Here is a 22,030-nt window from a genome sequence, read left to right on the forward strand (position 1 = left end):
TAAACCGAATCACTCAGATGTCCTGCATCCTTTAAGTCCTAAATGAAAAATGTTAAGCTCAATCCCATCTCTACAGCAGAGTAAAACCAACCTCAGCTCAGTATGCCGTGCTCACTGTCTGTTAAAATTATATGTCTTTACAGTGGCTTGAAAAAGGGGTGGATGTCGCCATTTGACTGGCAGGAATAGCACCGGCAACACCTCTGTGGGTGTTTCATTATACAGTGTCACCAGTCTGTGGTCCACAAGGATGATGTGGCATTGGTAGAGATGCAAGACTCCATGGCATCAGATTTTTACATGAAACTCCACCGCTTTAGTTCTCGGCGTCCTAGGCTTACGAGTTTGTCAGGAGCTCTTGAAATCGTCTCAGAATGGACACCCGGAGAAACAAGCAGTGAAACTGGTACGAGAGTGAAAAGTACTTTGCAGGCAGACATGCTGATAATGTTTCCACGTAGAGGACGCCAGTCTTTAAAAATAAAATAAAAACTACAACACTTCTAAGCCATTTATGTAAATCTTATGTAAGTCTTATTTGCTGCACAGTGACATTGACGTGCCTGTCATAGCCACTGCCTCACCACCTCCAGATTACAGACAGATCAATGTCTGAATCGAGTAGATCAGTATGATAAGAGAACATGAAAGCGAGCAGCTGTCGAGTATTTTTTTTTCCTCTCTCAACTTTCTTACCTAAAACAGTCACGATAGAAAGATAACTTCTTAGCGTTTAACTTTAGCTACAAAGCTCTCGTTGTTTTTCTTGTGTTGTTATTCAATCGTGTCCGTTTCTCTCGCCCTAGGAGCTCAAACTCGCCGCTGTTTAGTTCAGCTCCAGCTAAGGTGAACAAAGGGTCAGGATTAGATCCATCCACACCAAAACAGCCTATTCAGCCTCGTGGATGGTGTACAAAGTATGGAAAAAAAAAACTGCAGTAAAGACAGCAGTTACTCAAACTTTTCAACAAAATGCATTTCTATCTTTGGTTTGGAGATGCCAGCATTATTCCAGAGGAAAGAAAATCATTCCTCAAGGTCATATTGTAGCTCACCTGATTGAGCAGGTGACTCATTTTCCAGAAGCTATTGCAAGGGCTGGGGTTCAAGTTTACCCCAGAGTTCAAGTCCCTGCATGGCATTACCCACTACTCACCCTGCTTTCCTGTCTCTACTGATCTGTCATGCAAAACATTATCCTTAAAAATCATAATTCCTAGATCTACACCGGGTGTTTGAATCAGAAAGGTAAAATTTCACTGCCACTTTGTCTGTGGAACAAACAAAAATGATCTAAAGGTAGTAAAACTCAAAGGTTTCTGTAGATGACCCTGGGGAAGGACCATTTAAACCTATCCAGAGCTTAACCGTCTAAAAGATGATGCCAAATAATCATGAATACTAAACAAAGGGTAAAATTATTACATCGTGAAGTTTGTTTTTGATGCAACGCTCTCACTTTTGCTCCTGTTAAAAATCAAATCACACCCTTTTTCCCCTCCCTAAAAATGCAAACTCACTGTTGAGTTTAGCTGAATAAAAGAGCGTTCAGTCAACAAGGTCGATGCAGAGGAAGTAAAACTCAACATTTCCTCTGTGAGGATTAATGAAATGGTCGCCTTTGTCTCTGGATCACTCGTAGTCTTCAAATCCCATACAGGATCTAACTCCCAGCTGGACGACCCTGAGCCCATCGCCACCCTCCGTTTTTTCTCTTCTTCTTCTTCTGTTGAATTATGTTTAAAGTTTGAGGAAATATTCGGAAAAAACTTGCATGATGCTTATCAAGTTAATGAATAATCATAATGAAAAAAAATTCGATTACAATATCTACCGAAATTGAGATTATAATATTGTCACGATCGAGCAGGCTTACTCCAATTTAAAAAATGTGATTGTGAGTCAGTTTGACCACAATAATGTTGTAGTGAATCTCTGATATGCGAACAGCCTAAATTTAATCAGCTGACTCAGTTTGCACTGTTGGTAAAAAGCATGACAAGATGAAGTCAGACTCTAAGAGTTGCTAAATAACTCGTGAATTCATTCAAGTGCATTACTGGAGTGTGAGGCATTATCACAGATCTATAGGAACATTTCAGGCAGCAAAAAATAATTAAATGTTAGTTAGAAATTCATTTTAGTTGAACTACAACTTGTTGGTGAACAAATCCATTATTCCCCAGAGTCTGTTGTCACAAATCAAAATCACAATATCAACTAAAAAAATGGTGGATTATATTTGTTAATGTGATTGTAACTGTGATTCTGAATCATTTTAACCAAAATAATGTTGTTAAAGGGCGAGCCTAAATCCAGTGCCGAGTGTGAAAACTGCAGTGAAGTCATTGAATAAGCAAAACAGCAACACAAATTATCTGTAAATGTTTCACACGGGAAAACTTTTAGTATTTCTAGATTTCTCGACCTAGACGAGCTGATTGAATTACAAAGACGTTAAGTACTTGTATTATTTATTTATAAAGAGTGTAATATACTGTAATATACAGAGGATGACTCGTGGATTTGGACAGAGATACAAAGCTCAAACTGTCCCTGTGTGCCTTTTACATCAGTTTTCTCAATACATCATCCATGAACTACAAAAATAATAATATAACAAGTATCTGCCAGTTTTTAAAATAAGTGGTGTCTTTCGTTTGGGCTGTTTTTCATAAAGCCTGAATGTTAACATTACGCAATGTTTTTTCTTGCTTGGTCCATGAACCACTGTGAGTCTGACACCTCTGCTCTGAGAGTTTCTCAACAAGTAACGCAATCACCTGAGTGCACTTCTTGTGAGGTCCAGGTTCATGTGGACTAATTCACAGGCACGTTTCGGGGCTGGCTCGGACCACCTTGGCCCTGGATGACAGCTGTGTGCTAGTCACAGTGACCTGACACGATCAGAAGATCGATAACAAGCGGCTGGAGCTCAATCAAACAAACAGTCGAGGCTTTTCCTCACTGAGCCCGGTATGAGGAAGTACTGCTGGGCAGCTTGTCCCCTACAACTCCCCTCTGTCTGTGCTTCAAGCTCACCCAGAGGATCCTCTGAGCCAGTTCTAGGGCTAGCCGAGGCTGTAAACCCTGTCATATCTCACAGGTAAATTATTAGCCCAACTAAGCCATATAAGGAAAGAATGACAACATGACAACATGCTACAGACGAAGCTAACGTCCAGAGTAAGGCCAAATACATTTCGCTAACTAACGGCAGTTCTTTGTCAGTTTAAACACAGCCTGCTCCCTGTTAGCGTTTAATAATAATTCAGCACTGCTGGGTCGCTGTTAGCACCGAGCTGGTGTAAAGTTGGCCCGCAAAGGTAGCGCTAACCACAGCACACACTTGGTGATATGTCTGCGGAAGTTAGCTCCTGCTAAAGCTAAGTTCCAAACCTTGTTTATTCGCCCGCGTCGTGTGAATAAAAGCAATAAATAAGATCCTCAGGAGCCCCACGCAGGCAGCTCTCCGTCTCCTCCTCTGGCGACAGCTCTGGGCTCCGGCTTCAGTCGCCATGCTGCACGTCTTTCTGTTACGATAACAAACGAGCAAGTGTGCGGACATGCCTGTGTAAACCTCTGCTGCCTCTGTCAATCATAGCCGTGAAGAAAAAAAAAAACTCCCGAGAGCAGCGGCGGCGGCTAACTACCAACAGGACGTCGGCCTCTCTCTGCTCCCGCTTCCTCTTCCGCTCCATGTGACGCGTCACCGGCTGCCACGGACAGCAAGCGGTCATTAAACAACCTTATCACCGGGATCAAAGCCCAGCGGAGACCCTTCAGACAACACAAATTAAACGCTAGAACAGAATGACACCGTAAACTTACAAAACTAACTACACTTAAATTGAAAAACGAGGAATATTTGGTAACAGAATCTGTCATTTTTGGAGTATATACTTTAAAGCTTTATTCATTCATTCATTCATTCATTAATTCATTCATTCATTCATTCATTCATTCAGTCATACTAGACAGGTTAGTCACTTTAACTGCCTCAATGAGAACATAACATGCAAACTGCAAACTCCACAAAGAAAGGACCAATGCTGACCTGGGCACCACCACAGCTCTCATTCTTCTCACTTTGGTCATATTTTACATCTTGTTTGTGCAGAATATATATTTCTAATATAAAACTGTCTTGAATTTTGGTCTTTATATATAGGGTGGGACAGAAGTGCTCAAAGCAAAGACAATGCTCCTCCAGAACATGCTGTCAGCTGCTTGAGAATCCCTCAGTGTCCGCTTAGACCCAGACCCAGATAAGTGGAAAAGGATGGATGGACTATAGTTGAAAATGAGATTGCTGCATATAGTCCTTCAACTTTTTTTGTAAATGTAAATAAAAATCCAATTATTCTTGTGTTTACAAAGGAAATGAAAATAGTAATAATAGTAAACGCTGTCAGTCCTGTGTGTGTTTAAGTCGACTTTCTGTCATTCTCCTGCATTTTTGTCTGAGGTTTTCCTTTGATCTTTCTTAACCACTTGAAATAAAGTTTATTGGAAAAAAAGAGACTTTTAATTGCCGTTTATGTGCTGTAATCATTTAAATTATAAAAAGAAAAACTGGGTGCTGAAGTTTTTCAGCTCTTGCTTGTAGACATGGACTGTGGACACAGATTGTCCTTAGCAGGAGTCCTTCAACATGCACAGCATACAATCTCTCTGCAAGAGGAACAAGAATATAATGTGATGTATAAAGGTGAAAATAATACCTTAGTTACTCTGGCTTCTGGGGTTTCTCTATTAAATGGTTCCAGTTTGCATCTATGATTTGGGTGCAGTAATAAAATGTGTTCCTAAGCTGTAATGTTTTCATTACAGAATTATTATTATTTCAGTGCTACAAAAGACCAAAGTCACTTGTGTCAGACAAGTGTTTTAGACAAATGACATCTCCCCTAATTCTTTGCCATTTACATCAAGGAATTATTTCTAAGGCAAGTAATTCCTGAGCTTTACTATTTTTTGCTTAAAGCGAAACACCACAACCGATGTGACAAACAACGCCAGTGTGTACACACTGAACTATGCTCGTACATGTGCTGTGATCTTCCTTTGGTCCAAACATTTTCACTAAAGCAGAAAAGCAGCAGTGAACACCCTCCAAATACTGGCTCCACCGAATTTACTTATATAGAAAAAACATTGCCTACAGATAAATGTAACTATGGAGTACAGAGGTTACTGATTGACAGAGATAAATCCAGACGAGTGCTGACAGGTGCTCAGTGAATCTTTTAGAGGTAAAAATGGAGATAACACAAGGTCGTGGAGCCTGAAGACTGCTGCTGCTGACACAACCTGCTCTGCTTGGTGCTCTTTAACCCTCTGATGTCTGTGGATCAGTGTTTACTTTCACTTCGTGCCTTGTCTATGGGTTTAAACAAATGTTTCCTTGAACTGTAAAGTGTGACTTTCATCATTGATGTCGTTCTAACGATACATAAGAGAGTCTCTTGTACTGAAAAAAGCAGAGCTAGAGCTTTTACAGGACAGTGACTATCTGCAAAACTTATAGTAAGATAACACAAAGATTGGACTTGTTTCATAACGAGGACAAAGGTTGGTGATTTACTTCTGGCTGCAAAGCTTCTTGTTATCGTCAGTAATTTTACCCAGGGGATAAACTGTATTACTCATTTACACTATATGTAGCATCAATTTGTTAATTTTTTAATATAAATGTGAGGTTCTAGAAGCATGTCTCAATGATGAATAAAGAAGTTATGATGCAATTAGATGTTTTACTTGCTTGTGAAACATAAAAGAGGAACTTCTCCATGTTTTCCAGGCATTTCTGTAATATCTGAACTAGAACTACAAGTCACTAAATGAGATCAGTTCCATTGTTAGTGAAACAGAGCAGCTGACATCTGTATTGAGGTAATAGTGCTGTGTCACTGACAAATAACCATCTACATGTGTCACCATGTGATGTGTGCCGATCCAAATGTCAGATGCCCGAAACAGAATATTCCTAGGAACGATGCAATTTAGTATCTGATAATCAAATCCAAAAACAGCAAATTCCAAGAGATAAAACACAATCCAAAACAATAAGAAGCCACAAAAAAATAAAAAAATAAAAATTCCAAAGTGGAACACGGGACTATATATACACAGTGGACTGATTACTCAAGAGAGGAAAAAAGTAAAACTAAAAAAGGACACAACAGAAGTCTGACCTTCAAAGTAAAACAACCAAAGGATAGAGAGCAACACTAGCAGATACCTCCTCTCTCATTTCCTAGATTGCACACCGTGGACTTCTTGCCAACTCATCTTAAGCTTGATTTAGGATTCTGCAGGAAATTCCTTTTATCCCTACACCGCAATCCTTTAATGTGATGTCAGTAAAGAGTCATTTGGCACATTTGTAATACAAAATATTTTTAATGGCTTAACTGTGATCTCTGATTTCAGATCTAACAGTGCTGATGACATTTTTTCTATTTAGGGTCACTTTGAATTAAATTCACAGCAGAGTGCAATGTGACAATATGTCACCTATTTTAATCACACTGAAACAGAGAAGCGCAGAAAGTTGGTTCATCTTACAGAACTGAAACAATATTTGAATAACAAAAGACTGCTGCTTAGTTGAGTCCTCCTTCTGCCTTGGCTTGTATATTCCAGCTTTCATACAGTGTAGATAGAGAGAGGACAGAGAAATATCACCCTGAGAGAGATAACACAAATGAAAAACCAAAAACTGAAGGTCAGCATTACAGGAAAGATAATGAAATCGCAACAAAAACATCAACCGAGTTAAAAAACAAAACAAAAGCAGACCTCCAACCAGTGAATGATGCAACAGTCTGCCACATTTACAATATATATAAATATTTTTTTATGAGTGCATGATGTTTCAAACTGTTATCCTTGATCTTCAGGGGCTTTAAAGCAACTTTGCCCATGTCATGTCTTTAGCACATCCAGAGGTAAAATTGTATGGAGTCATGGAATCACCCAGGTTTTAGATACATCATCCTGTTTAAAGCATGAACGTCTGTCCCAGGCAGCTCAGCCCCTGGGCAATATTTACTTGTAAGGTAACTGTATTGCATTTTGTATATTAATTTCATTTTCTTCTGCCTTTTTAAACATACTTTCACAAGTTTGTAGTTCAGTAAATGTCAGATAAGGGTAGCAACACTCACATTAACTTTGACTATGCAAACATTATGTAGGAGTAGGTAATGGATAGTAGGTGCTGATTTATAGATAACTAGACATGAAAAGCTTGAGCTTATAATATAAGTTATACTACAGTATGTTTCTAACTAACTAGGCAGCTCATTCGCTCTCTCTTCACAATACTTTCTTTAAAAGTTTAACATGTTTCGGAATCAACTTGTTAAATGTGGTCAGTACAAACATGGCAGTAAGAAACAGTTTTAAGTAGTTCTATATAGCTTTAAATATCACTTTGACCTTAATACCAGTCTGCTGACCTTAAAAGACAGGTCAGAGGTCAAATGTGACATGATACTCTAAATGTTGACAATATTCATCACACAAGTAAGAATCATCAAAGTTATAAGGCTTTTTGTCAGACCCTAAAGACCTGGGTGGATGTAAGCCAAATGTTAATGAATTTTTAACATGACCCTACTCTGCACTCCTACAAAGTCAGAATTCATTTAAAATGTTTCGAGCTATCGTGTTTAAAGACAGACTGGGGACACACATTCATGCATGCATGCAAAAGCTACCAAAACATAACCCCTTTGGCGGAGTAACAACTGTCACTTTGGAAGTCAGTGCCAAATATAGTGATCATGATCTTGTTACTGTTTTCCAGGCATAAAGAACCATCTGTTTTTAGTAAAAAAAACCAAACAAACCAAAAAAAAACAACAACAACAAACTACAACAAACATACAAGACACACAGGCCCAGTTTTTGGAAATGCAAAACATCGTGGCTCAGCGTCCTTTTTTTCAGGCACAGAAGCTGGTATTAGTGATTTTTCGAGGATTATTTATCATAAAAGTATGAACTATTAGGTAATTTATTATTTAATCAGCTTCTGGGTGGTTTAATTTCATAGAGTTAGAGGATTAATTTTGGCTGTGCTGATTCAGTTACGTTCTTGTTAGTGGCCATGATTTGACGGATGAAACTCTTCTGGAGGTATTCTTTGCAGCAGGGCTGACACATGGGGGAAAACACTGTCACAACTTCCTTCTATAGAGCTCCAATATTGAAATGCTGTGTTTCATAAGGCAACACCTTTACATATATGCAGGAATGTGTACCTTCAGGTTTCTGTGAAGCATATCCTAAAGAAAAATCTGTTCATTTTAGATCTGATTGGTCACATCTGCCTTGTTGGAGTGCCTTAGATATTTAGCGTGACACAAAAATGGTGTGACTTTGTTTGGGTCTGTGCTATTTTGATGATTTGAATGTTTTAGCTCAGAGAAACCTGCAGGACCTGCTATCGGAAAATCTGAAGCAACACTGTAAATATTTGGAAGATTTATTGGCAAGTAACTCATATTTCCTTCGCTTTGTTCTGACTGTAACAATACCTCACAACTCACAGCGTAAGTCATGCGTGCATGGCTGCATGTACTTATGCATGTATTAATGTTTTGGGCTATTTGCAGTCCAAGTGTTAGATTTCTGATGTATCAAAACATTCTTATGCAAAGTTTACGTGGCATTATGTGAAATACAGCTGGACCGGAAATGACTAGTGCAGTTACCATTAAGTAAACCTGCTAATTTTTTAGATCCTCTCCCAGTGCCTCACGTGCACAACTAGAATTTTTAGAAAGCAACAGAGAAGGGAAACTATCCAAATTATGTGAACTGCATACGTGCAGTAACTGCAGGCGTTTCCATAAATACACCTGGCAAGCTTAATGTGGAAGAGAGAGACACGCCTACCTGAAAATATGTATATATGCTACATTTATGCTTATATTCGCACTCTTTCATTCCCCTTTATTTGGTATTCCAACTCTGTAACATGCAACTTCCATTGGTGTTGTGCTACTGGAAACTGAATTTCCCCACCTGGAACCCACCTGACCGATTAATAAAGTTTTATATAATCTAATCTAATGTAATCATCAAATGAGTGTGTTTAATCTCACAAGCCTCCAACAGAGGGCAGACATGCAATACCCACAGCTCCATGAGCTGCTCACACTATGAGAGTAAACAGGGTCCTGAAATCATGTCATCACCCTTATTTTCCCTACAGAAAGACTGTAAATAAAAATTTAAGATGAGCAGGGAAGAGTAAAAGCTTTTAGGCTAAATCTGCATAAATCTGATTAAAATAAGATGTGAAAAAGACTAGCACTGCATTTTAAAGGCAAATGACATTCTGAGCCTCTTTAAGGTTTAGTGGCTTTTTGCACAGTATTTCCACTGCATACATAAACTAAGCACTATGTGTAAAATTACAAACACTAGATAAAGTTTTCATTCTAAAACCTTACTAGCCTAGCTTAGCAGAGTAAGGTGCTTAGTTGGTAAGGTGTAAGGAGTAAGGTGCTGATGTGTGTGGAGGAGATTTGAGCACAGTGAACTTATTGTCAAGAAACTAGCTTAAGATATCAGTTTTATAATACTTGAGTTTTGTGACACGGTCTGTTATCTTGCTGGAAGCAGCCATCGGAACATGGCACACTGTTGCAATTAAAGCACATACACTCATGCACTTACAGCAAAAGCCACATCATGAAGTGCCTTCCCTTTCCCTCAAACACCCTCCAGTCTTCCTGTTCAGGATGCATTCATTCCTGTGACATTCTAGTTCATGTTGACATGATTGCAAAACATTCTTTAGATTTTTTTAGACCGAAGTCTTCATTCTCTGTTTGTGAAATCAGTGTTGTCAAGGAGCTCAATGAATGAAATTCTCTTGTGATTTTGATGTGAATCACGTACACAAACACTTGTGTGGTCCACTGATTGTGAGTGCAAACTGAATAAACAGCAGCTGATTAGGGCACAGGTAAAATAACTGATTATGAGTGGATTATAAAACAGCATCTTTAACCTCCTTGAGCCTGGTTCTGCTGGAGGCTTCTTCCTGTTAAAAAAGAGTTTTTCCTTCCCACTGTCGCCAAGTGGTTTCTCTTCTGGGCTTCTCTGAGGGTCTTTCCTTTACAATATAAAGCCACTTGAGTTGACTGTTGGTGTGATTTGGTGATCAGAGAGCTTCAAAGAGGATCAGCACATTTTAGAAAATGTAAAGGCATGATGCCCTCTCCATACTATTTTTCTTTTGTATTACCTCTTAGAATTACTATTTACAACTGAAAGTCTCCTGAGAGAAGGTCAGAGGGTCAGGAAGGTCTCTGTGCTGCCTCTGAATTCTGTTAATCTGCATTTCCACAGCAATGTGCAGCTGTACTTATTAATGCAGCCCTAAAGGCCCACACAAGTTTCCTTCAGGTTGTCATAGAAACTCTGTGTAGGCTAAGTGCTTGGAGGAGGATAAATCATCTCCTCTGTTTGGTATGAAATACAGACGAGTGAAAGTACTTATCTCCAGCAACTGATGAACAGGCTACAGCTAATCAGAACAGGAGGACCCACGGCAGCGCCACGGACACTTGAGCTGATATCGGCTGCCATGACACTTCTGAGGCCCTGCTTATTGTGTGCAGATGGGTGACGAATCAAAGGAAGGCGGATTTCATTCCGTCTAAATCTTAGTAGAACCTTGTAATCCCACAAAATGTTTCTCTATCTTTTTTTTCCTTTCTGAAGTTTATGCTTGTGCCATAATAAGCTTAAAATATACCCAGTAGTTTGATAAGATTTGTATATATGTGTGCATGCAGAGCATTAATTTCCTGCAACTGTGCTTTTTTTAATTAGCAAATGCTAGCTTGATAATATGCTAAATTAAAATGGTAATCATGGTTAACAACTTTTGTTCAAAAAACTCTCTCTCTCTATTTTATGAGTCTTAATTTGTGCATTTGTGTTTAATTTAACACCCGAGTAGGTGGACATTGCAGATGCTAGCAGTTATACTTGTGCTGCTGTTTTGGCGGTGACATCTCTGCACCATTTTACCACCAAAACACCAAATCATCCATTCTCTTCCAGTAGGTTAAAAACAAACAAACAGGGGAATTAGAAGTAGCTGGAGAAGCACTGGTGGAAACAGTGGGACTCAGCAAACCATACAGTGGCAGTGGTGGATGTCTGGTTTTGGTGTGGGGATCTATGGCGTAGACTGAAGACAAAAATATCAATCTGATCCACAGTTTTTAACTTGCTGCCATCTTTTGGTCAAATTTGTTCAACATTTAACCAAATAGATAAAGACACTCTCGTAATCTTCAGCTATATCGTAATTTGCTCAGTATATATGATGGTTTTATATGGCAATAAACCCAAACACATCAGCATGTTTAACATGAAAATTTGAACTCAAAGCACCATTTAGCTCAAGAATAGACTCAGGGGGCTGCTGTCCTTCGGTTTCTTTATATTAGCTTAATCTTGTTATCCTGTTGCAGGCCCCGAGCTCTGGCTAACGGTCCTCAGCTTCATTTTTCAGTGATACTGTTCATTCAAACAAGTGAATAATGAGTGAAGCAAGCAAAATGAAAATCCACTCAGAGGGTTTCTAGGCTAATTCTGCAGTGGTCTTTGGTCATTTTCACTCTCTCCCACTGTCTCCTGGTATTATTCAGCTGCTCTCTGATTAGGAGCATGTTTTGGCCATGTGCCTGGTGCACAGCTTTGCTGGTGCTCGGCATGTTCTGCAGATCAACAGTCACATTTAAACTCACGTATTTTCAATTAGTATGTGCTGAGCTTTATTCATAGTCTATTTAATGTGGACAACAGATAAGAAAACCTTGAGAAAAAGGTCTGGGCTGTGCTGTGCTGGGCTGCCGAATGGCAGCTGGTAAATGGAAAGAATGGAGAGTAACTTAACAAGTACAAGGTACATGTGAATTAAAAACAAATGCATCCATGGAGCTGTTTCAGGAGAACAAATGAACCTTGATATGGAGTTAGATATTGGCTCAGGCTTTACTGTATCTTTTCATAAAGAAAAGCAGGAAGCTCCCATCTGTAACAGCCTGAGGATGCTGCACACACCCTCTCAGGCCTGGAGCGTATGCAACTGTATTAGTTAAAATAACTAAAGTAATGGGACGATAATTCAAAACATAGTAAAATAACTAATGGCAGTGGAAGCCATAAAAATGGCTTCATGTGGGTTAAAATGGATAAGGACACAAAACGAGCCACAAGAAATGGAAACAAATGTGTGTTGTGTTTTTGTGACATGCTGCTAGTAACAAAGTGCCAGAAGATACCATTTAAAATGGGTTCGTTGCTAAATTAGATGTTATGCGTAAAAACAACATTTGTTTATTCCTTGAGTTTGGTCCCTTTTCATGTTTGCTTAGGTCATTGTTTAAATGAGTTTGCAAATAAAAGACATTCCATTGAAAATGGTCAGAGGACTGACCAGTTTCTTTGCTGAGTTTCATGTTTTTATAATGAGAAGCACTTAAAATCAGGTGAAATTAACCAATCTGGGACATGAAGATGTTGATGGAAGCTGATGGTCCTGGTCAGGCTTTAGGTCAGCCTAACAAAAGCTGCTGTATACCAGCAGTTTGGCTGCACCACTCTCCACGGGTCATCTGATCCTCTTTATTTGGGACTGTTCCCCTCTTCTTGTTTAGCTCAGAGCGAGTGTGCTGCCAGCTGGTAATCAGGTCTGATTAGAGACTGTTCACCTCAGTTTATATTCAGCTCGTCGATGACTGGCTGAGGGCTGTAAATGAATTTGATGCCTGTCTGATTGACTTGGAAATGCACAGTCAAGCCAACATGCAAGAGACAATTGCACTCTGACAGGGTTTAGCATGCAGTAATTACCATGTGCCTCCTGGCAGAGAACTAAAGACGCTTTTCACAGATCCCGGTGCACCTGGACAGTAAACCTAATGAGGCGTGCGGACCGAGAGAGTCACTGCTCGACCGGCTCACCACAACACTGAACTGGAATCGAACAAAAAACTAACTTTATGTTTGGTCTGTCATCTGTGAGACTTAGTGAAAGTAATGATCTCACTGGCCAACCCCTCTTTGTACACCATAATCACCTTTTCTGTGTATCTGGATTGCCCTAAAGCCACTCTAAGGACAATCCCAAAGTCTATTATATAGCTAAATCCCTGTGTTTCTTCTGGCAGACAAAATCCACAGGTTTTTCATCTCTACTGTCCAAATGAAAATATTATTTAACAGTTAAATTATATTTAAGTTAACTAACAGTTAAAAATAAAACAGCTTTAAAATCTAAAAGATCTCAAATTCAATCAAGATAAATGTGATGATTAAAAATAGTCTTTAAAATAATTATAATAATATGAATTATAATTTAAAAATAATAATTTTAGAGGCTGAAATGTGTTGGCAGTTCACAAATGCTTTTGATGAGACACAAATAGCACACAATACACCGATAGTTCTCTCAGCTGAAATACAGAAAAATAAAATACTGGCATACAATTTCGCGGCATATGTCACGTATTGGTTAAAATACACAAACATCTGTCAGTTTTTAAAAAAAAAAAGTAATATTACATTTTTATCTCTAAATTATTCCCATAGAAGATAAAATGTTCCCCTGCCCCAAGGGAGCATTAGCTGGCTGAAATAGGTGCTCAAGTCTAATCTGGGATTAGAACTGAAGCTCCGTATATTGCCAAGGGATTTTTCTTTTAACCTTATGTGTGCAGGTGATGTATGAGTGGAGGCGGGGCTATGTGGCAGAGTGAGCATAATGATGCCTCTCTCTTTGATCACCCACATTATTGTTCACCAGGTGACAGACTCCCTGTTCATTTCTCTATTCACATATGAAAGTCATATCTGCTCCTCTCATTGGGGATACCTCAAGGCTCTGACCTTGGACCACTTCTGTTTTTCTGTAGGCATTCACAGCTGTAATATTTGGCTAAACCTTCAGTAGCACCTCCCCCCTCAGCGATTGCTTCACTAATATTACTTTAAATTTCCTCCATCTCAGCCTTCCCCTGTGATAATGTCACAATGGAGTCATCACATGAAGCCCATGCCAGTAACATCTTTATCTGTGATGAATCTTGTTATTATTTTATTAGAATTTTCAATCATCTCTAAGATCACCCAGTTGTTTCTTACATTTGACAAACATCGCAAAAAGCAGTAAAACTACATTAGTATTCACTTTAATTCTCTGTCATCTAGATTCCTGTACCTGTATGCTACCTGAGCACGAGTCCATTTTTGTTGGTTGCATGCATGCCATAGATAGTTTAAAAGATAATTGTAGCTACTGTGATGTCACCTATTGATGAGTGAAGTTTACCAAGCCTCGATCTGAATGTTTTCACCTTCGCCATGTTCGTTCTTTGAAATTTGAAATGTGATACTGAATGCAAATAACCTTCCTTTCCGACTCTTAAAATGACGAAGAAGTTACAAAACAGAAATAAGCTTTTTCCCCTGAGATGCATGCCTCCACATACAATGATTCCTGTTTTATCGCAACATCGAAAAGTAACGTGATGGAATTTGTGAAGCACAAAAATGCCATAAGGAGGAGGTCTGGGTGGATGGGCTAAAAACAAAAGCGACTTTAAAGCAGGAGACCTCCCAGTTTCAGTCTATCAGTGTTTTTTTTTTTTTTCTTATCATGACCATCATGATCATTTGTTCATCAGTTTTGTGTGCGGCCCTTTGCCATATGTTTGAGCTCAGTAAACTGCAAGGGCAAAACTTCAGCAGTGAATACACACTGATGACATATATGTCACACCAGTAACAGAGAATTTTCTACTGTGAATTCGAACTTTTAATTCTGACGATTTTGCAGCAAGCTTTTAATAGAAACGATAAAACGTTGGTAGCTATTTTTACGTGCACTGCCTGGCCCATGAGCACTGTGTTTGCCGTGAGCAGTGATGGCAGCTGGAGGATGCACGGGACTCCTCCCCTCTCCTCTCCTCTCAGACCTGCCCGCTCAGTGTGCGCCGACTTCGGGCAGCAGAACCTAAGGGGTCAATTATGGACGGCCGGTATCGGTATTTTTAGCGACTTTTTCACGGGTCTTTTTCACGCGTTTGAAAATATTTCTGTGGATTAAAAGAAGAAAGAAAGAAGTTATCTTTCTGTGTGGGAAGATGGGATTATATCGGAGGAATCGTATGAGAATTGCTGCCTCGCAAAAATCTGCGTGAAAAGGCGTCAGACAGGTGACTTTTTCCTTCTTCTATCTCCAATAATTTGACCTTTAGATCCAGTTTATATATTTAAAAAATGCATTAAATATTTCAATTGTGCATAGCATTTCTATAATAGATATAATGAATTCAAAGTGAATTTTTCCGTTAAATCTTGTCTTGTGTGTAACTTGTAACCCTCAAATAATCAACTTCAAAGGTTTATGTTTGGTTCTAATAAAGGTTTTGGTAAAAGATAAAGACATGTGCATCTTAAGGAATAGGATATTTTAATGAAAACAAACACGTGAGATTGTTTTGACCCTTGCAGAGCAATCCATTTTGCAGGGATAAAAAAAATCAACCCATCAGTATGCGTTGTATGATTTCAATGAGTTCCTTCACCTCAGTCAGACTGTGTACATTTATGAGGGTACAGGCAGGTTAGTGTGGATTTTAGTGTGGAAGTTTCAAGCTATAAGTGATGTTTATATCCTTTATAGCCTTCCAGAACTTTGCAAGCATTTGTATTTTTGTGTATTTTTTATGTTTCTATTTTTGTTTAGTTTATTTGCATTTGGTGTATTTTTATTAGTTAATTTATATTTAATTTCCTGATATATAACACTTTTCTGTGCGGTGACTCCCAGTAGAAACCAAGGAAGCAAGACAATGCAGATTAAAACTCATCCCCTAAAACACATTATGTGATTTCTGACCCTCAGTGTCCACGCATAGTGTCAGAATATGATGTAACTCACACTCACAGACGGCCTGCTGCTTTTACCTTTCGTCACCCTTGGAGCTCTCGGCTTCTTGGCGAATGTCAGTGTCATTTAATTTAAGTGGGGACTGCTTAACCCCCTGGTATTAGCACTAATCTACATGAGTGCACGTGTTACAAACATTGCTGTTCCCCAGAGATCAGTGAGTCAGTATTGACCATCATCACCACTAAAAAATAAAAATAAACACAGAGAAACATACATAACAACAAAATAATTTAAAGCAAAAAAGGATTTAATCTCACACCTGTTACCCTTTTTTTTTTTTGGTTATAACTTTTTAAAGAGGTCATAAAAACATAAATCTAAGAGTTTTTTTCTCTAATTCATTCCAAAACATCCCGGAGAGCTTCTACACACTCCTGCAGTTGGAGTCTACTTCTTGTTCAAATCTTTAACATGCTGCACACCAAAGAACATTTGCAGCGCCCCTGTAAGCCATAGCTTAGTTATTTTAAAAGCAAGCTGATGGTTCACAGAGAGAGCGCACTGATCCTGTTTAGTGTTTAAGGTCATTATCGGGATGTATTTTTAGGTGCCACTCTCAGACAGACAGTGAAGAGTGGCGTTCGGTAAACACATTAACACACGAGTCACTGTTTTGCTGATCTTTGATTTCAGGCCCGTATGACCCCATCACATTTCACTGATTTTTCTGTGTCCCAGTGTCCAGGCCCGCAGAGCCAGGCAGGAGAAGATGGCGAAAGTCTGCAGTGAAAACTCCTTTTCAGCGAGAAGGCAGCTGTCCGCCAATGACGATGAGCTCGGTGTTATTGAAAATGGGGAGAGCAGGTCTGATGTTAGCATTGCTGGTGATTTTTGGGAGACTTTTGGATCCTTAACTGACTGAAATGAGACATCTTGACTTGTTTTATGAGGTCTTGTCAATATAATCATTCCCCTCCTGCTGTCTTCTAGAGTTCACTCTCTTTGTGGGGACAACTGTGACAGAGCACTGCGCTCAGAGTCCCACAGAGACTCATTTACAGGTGCCGGGGCAATGGCCAGGTAAATGCCAGCTGCAGTGCTTAAATTAGCCGGTATTTTGAAACATATGAAAACTAAACATTTTCATCCAAAAGAAATATGACAAGACCAAACTTAGATTTGAAAACTAACTGAAACTAAACATAAAAGTTTACTTAATTACTGAAATTCATCATCTGACACTGAAAGAGCATGAACCACAGTTTGGAAAGTCTGAAGTGCTTGAGGCGAAGGAAACTGAGTTCTTTCCAATTCACCTCTCAGTCTGAGGGGCTTCCCCAGACGTTGCTCCACTCTACCATCATGTGAGTTGTTAGAGTCGTACAGGTGAAGGTGTGAATGGTGGTTTGATCACCTGGAAGGGGACCTCAGGACTAAGTTTGAAGTAGCTGATAGTTGGTGTTATAGACCACCACCTCTGGCCAGCTATGGCAGCTGGATGTAGGTGGCCTCCTTTACTCCTCTCTCAAGCCAGCTGTCTTCTCTGTGACATGTCTGATGTGTTGGCTTCCCCTCTAAGGTGAAGACCCAGCAAGAGGTTAAATACCCAGGACTCCCAGTCAGTTTTGAGTACTGGAGAGGATGAAAGATCTTCAGGAACTAAAAAGAACTCTGGCTGCCTTTTACTCAAGCACTTTAGACAACCATGACCTGGATGAGTGAGAACCACTGACAGACAAACCAAGTGTCTAATGGTAGATGCTTTATTTTCCGGATAGCCTCCATGTAAAGGATCTGAATGTTTCTTCCACTGTGGATATTTACCTTTGATATGACTGTTGATGGTTTCTAGCCTAGACTGGTGTCACTTTGTGCTGTTTTTATCTCCCGCTGACTCTCTAGACTGTCTTACTTCTTCTTCATGCTACGGAATTGGGCGTCTCACAGAGTGAAGCCTGAACAAGAGAGACACGACTCGTTCCTCGACCGCTTCAGAGGCCCAGAGCTCAAAGACACGTCCAGTCTACACAGCGGTGCTCAGTCTGCGGGGCATCACGACGCAGTCCGTAAGAGAAAGTAAGCGTGGTGTGGTGAGAGCTGCTGTGGTCAGTTTAAGAGTTTTCTCGAGCCACAGCAGTTATGGTTTCTAATGTTTGAATGATTTAACACAAAACTGGACAAACAGGACACTTTACTCAGGGCCCTGGTTCCAAAAAAGTTTCATATTGTTTCATATTGTGGCTAATGTTTAGTCGTTTAGCACACAGACTCTTTGCTTGGAGAGCCATGTTGCTGTAATAACGTCCACATTGTGGTTCAGGATTCCTGTAGAAATGTGTATAACTTTACCTGAAAACTGAAAGCATGGTGCTCGACCCACTGCCTATCAAGGTTGAGCCCGTGGTCTTGGAACGTCCAAAAAAGAATTTAAAATTTGTATTGATTAGATCACTAAACAGTTTTATAGGCCCAAAGAAGGCCAGAGTTTCTAAATGGATGTTCTTTTTTCTTTATAGAAAAAAAATCTTTTTTTGTACTTGGCACGAAAACAGCAATTTGTTTATTGAAAGATGTGCTTTCAGATGTGTTCCTGAGCCCAAGCACGCATCTCATTTCAAACTATTTACAGTATAATTTAGCTTTTATTATTTTATGAACGGTTAAAACAATGCTTTAATATCTTAAACAAGAAAGTTAATGTCACAGCCAACAGTGGGGGAGCTAATAGCCAAAAGCTAGCTCCCCATTCCCTTTTACCCCATTCAAAGATCAGGGTGAATATAGATCATAAACAAAACCCTCCCAACCAATAGGAATGTGTGTAACCTAAAAGAAAAGAGGGGTATTGCCATAAAAATATCACATTTATATGATGAATGAGAAGCCTGTGCAAAAAGAAAGTAAAAAGAAAAAAAATTGTCTTTCTTTCCAAAAGCCTTGCCAGTAAGTGGCCGCTGGCTGCTTACAACATGAATAACTGCAACAACACAGACGAGTAAGTGTGTGTCAGAAAATAGAAAAGAGTTTCCTTTAGAAGTGGACATTATTGATATTTGTTGTAGCTACAACGGCACGTAGCATAGCTATGTTAGCACCAAACTCCTTGAACCATGTCTTCACATCCTCCGCTTCTCTATGCTGTGCCTCCCACCCCTTTACCCACCTCAGGGGTTTTGTTGGAAGTCATGATGTGGATTATTCTGATCCAACTTTGGGGAAGTTCAGATAAGGAACTGTAAGGTCATAAAGTGTGCTTAAAATAACAGGGACTACCTGTATGCCATCTGCTGGACAAACGTATGACCTGCACCATGAATCCAAATGAATTGTCTCTGTAGACTCCTTTCAAGGTAGCTTTCTAGTCTTCTAGCAGTCCTTCATAGACCACCTCCGTACTTTTTCACCACTATAAAAACACTAAACTTGTAATCCGTAGCAAAAAAGAGGACAAAAAAGAGGAGATTAAAAAAGATGAGAAAAAGGAGGAGAAAAAAGATGAAGAGAAGAAGGATGGGGACAAGAAGGAAGAGGAAAAGAAAGATGAGAAAAAAGATGAGAAGAAGGATGAGAAAAAAGACGAGAAGAAGGATGAGAAAAAAGACGAGAAGAAAGATGATAAGAAAGATGATAAAAAGAAAGAAGAGCCACCGTAAGTACCCGTTAAATTCAGAGTCTGCGGCAGCTGGTAAATTTAACTACAGAAACCACATCTGTCACTTTCATCTCTGTGCAACATTAAACACGTTCTGATGCTTTGCTGGTTTCAGGAAAGAAATCTGGATTATGGATCCCGCTGCAGATCAGTACTACAGGTGGCTCTCCGTCATTGCAGGCCCCGTGTTTTATAACCTAATGATGATCATAACGAGGTAGGCATCCTTCACATATTAATAATTATTCACTTAAAGGAGCATTGACTTATTTGTTCTCCTTGTATTTTAGGGCCTGCTTTAATGAACTCCAGGAGTCGTATATACATTTATGGCTAGTCCTGGACTACACCACAGACCTCATCTACTACGCAGACACATTTGTCAGATCAAGAACAGGTCAGATTCCTGACGGCATTTACAGAAATGATGTTTTTGTACACCAATTAGGCTGTACTGTAGCACAAGATCTGGCTTCTAATTTGGTGTTTGTCCCTCAGGTTACCTGGAACAAGGCCTGCTGGTAAAAGATTCCAAAAAACTGAGAGATAAATACAGAACAACTTCTCAATTCAAATACGACATGATTGCAATGATACCCACTGATCTGCTGTTTCTGAAATATGGAATCAACAACCCGGAATTCAGATTAAACCGCCTTTGCAAACTGCCAAGGCTTTTTGAGTTTTTCGAGAGGACTGAAACCAGAACCAGCTTTCCAAACATGTTACGTATCGGCAATCTTGTGCTTTACATTCTTACTATCATCCATTGGAACGCTTGTTTATTCTTTGCCATTTCAAAAACCATCGGATTTGGGTCGGACACTTGGGTTTACCCCAATATCAGCCACCCAGAGCATGGCCGCTTGGCAAGAAAGTACATCTACTCCCTATACTGGTCCACGCTGACCCTCACCACTATTGGAGAGACCCCCGCACCTGTCAGGGATGTTGAATACCTCTTTGTTATTGCCGACTTCCTCACTGGTGTGCTGATTTTTGCCAGTATTGTCGGTAACGTTGGCGCTATGATCTCCAACATGAACGCCTCTCGCGCTGAGTTCCAGGCGAAGATTGACTCCATAAAGCAGTACATGCAGTTTCGAAAGGTCACCAAAGACCTGGAGGCCAGGGTCATCAAGTGGTTTGACTACCTGTGGACTGAGAAGAAAACCTGCGATGAAAAGGAAGTTTTAAAAACTCTCCCGGACAAGCTAAAGGCTGAGATTGCCATCAATGTCCATTTGGATACGCTGAAGAAAGTGCGGATTTTTCAGGACTGCGAAGCCGGTTTGTTGATTGAACTGGTGCTCAAGCTGCAGCCACAAGTGTTTAGCCCTGGAGATTACATCTGTAAGAAAGGGGATATTGGCAGGGAGATGTACATCATCAAGGAAGGGAAGCTAGCGGTGGTGGCTGACGATGGAGTGACTCAGTTTGTAGTGCTGAGCGATGGCGCGTACTTTGGTGAAATCAGCATCTTGGGTATCAAGGGCAGTAAAGCGGGCAACAGAAGAACGGCCAACATCAGAAGCGTGGGTTACTCTGACCTCTTTGCCCTTTCCAAGGACGACTTGATGGAAGCCCTCACCGAGTATCCAGATGCCAAGAAGGCTCTAGAAGAGAAGGGGAAAGCCATCCTGATGAAGGACAACCTGATCGACGAGGCGGTCGCCAATGCCGGCGCCGACCCCAAGGACATAGAGGAGAAGATCGTTAAACTGCAGAGCAATCTGGACACCATGCAGACCAAGTTCGCCCAGCTGATGGCAGAGTTCACGTCCAACTCGACAAGAATGAAGAAAAGAGTGTCAGCGATGGAGGATAAAGTGAAATCCATAAAACCAGAGGATCTGTCTGAGGTGGTGGCCGACAAAGACAAAAAGGTCCAGTAACGCAAGAGACACTCGAGAACTTTACAGCACACGAGGGAGTGTCACTTTTTAAAGGCCCACATTCATATCCATTTATACAGCATGTTTATTATCAGTATAATGTGTCAAACTGTGTACAGCAAATGTATATTTCTGTGTGTATGCTACGACTGACAGCCAATTTCATATTTTTCATATATAAAACTACTAAGTGTGTTGGAAAAAAAAAAAGATTTTCATAATAGTAGAACCATTTTTGTCCCAGAAAATCTTTTTCTTCCATATTGATCTATTTGTGAAGTAAAAATGCAGCTGACACATCCATTTTACACTGCTTAAAAATGTACAAAGTGAAATGTCAGTGCTGTTGATAAGTTACTGTCGGCTATTGGCTGTAAATCTAATGTGAATAAACATTAAAGTGTTCATATAACATTCACTTTATACTGGTACATTGTCATGTTGTGGGTGAATGAACATGGGGAACTCACAGTTTTTTTAATCTGTTGTAACTGAGGATCATTAAAGTGTTGCTGCTGACTTTAATACCCCTGAAAACCCTTTGAA

The 22,030-nt window shown here is 39.8% G+C and overlaps 2 protein-coding genes across 3 annotated transcripts in view; one reads left to right on the forward strand and one right to left on the reverse strand.

Annotated features, from left to right (window-relative positions):
• tmem131 (transmembrane protein 131) overlaps positions 1 to 3,700 on the reverse strand; it is a 41,860-nt gene extending 38,160 nt beyond the window's left edge. The window contains exon 1 of the mRNA XM_084920976.1: positions 3,400 to 3,700. Coding sequence (XP_084777102.1) covers positions 3,400 to 3,568 — 169 coding nt within the window. The 5' untranslated portion in view covers positions 3,569 to 3,700. The remainder of the gene's footprint in view (positions 1 to 3,399) is intronic.
• Positions 3,701 to 15,045: 11,345 nt separating this feature from the next.
• cnga3a (cyclic nucleotide gated channel subunit alpha 3a) lies at positions 15,046 to 21,902 on the forward strand. Of its 2 annotated transcripts, XM_084921657.1 has the most exons (9): positions 15,046 to 15,257; positions 16,676 to 16,801; positions 16,928 to 17,017; positions 17,840 to 18,013; positions 18,873 to 18,932; positions 19,374 to 19,586; positions 19,705 to 19,806; positions 19,880 to 19,986; positions 20,088 to 21,902. In XM_084921657.1, exons 2-9 carry the CDS (start codon positions 16,707 to 16,709, stop codon positions 21,482 to 21,484), a joined length of 2,238 nt encoding a protein of 745 aa, XP_084777783.1. In that variant the 5' UTR covers positions 15,046 to 15,257; positions 16,676 to 16,706; the 3' UTR covers positions 21,485 to 21,902. The 2 variants fall into 2 exon arrangements, with proteins under 2 accessions (XP_084777783.1, XP_084777782.1); XM_084921656.1 differs by lacking the exons at positions 18,873 to 18,932; positions 19,374 to 19,586.
• The last annotated feature ends 128 nt before the right edge of the window (positions 21,903 to 22,030 follow it).

This window comes from Perissodus microlepis, chromosome 23, assembly GCF_051167445.1.
Source record: "Perissodus microlepis isolate ML-2025 ecotype Zambia chromosome 23, ASM5116744v1, whole genome shotgun sequence".
Taxonomy (NCBI): domain Eukaryota; kingdom Metazoa; phylum Chordata; class Actinopteri; order Cichliformes; family Cichlidae; genus Perissodus; species Perissodus microlepis.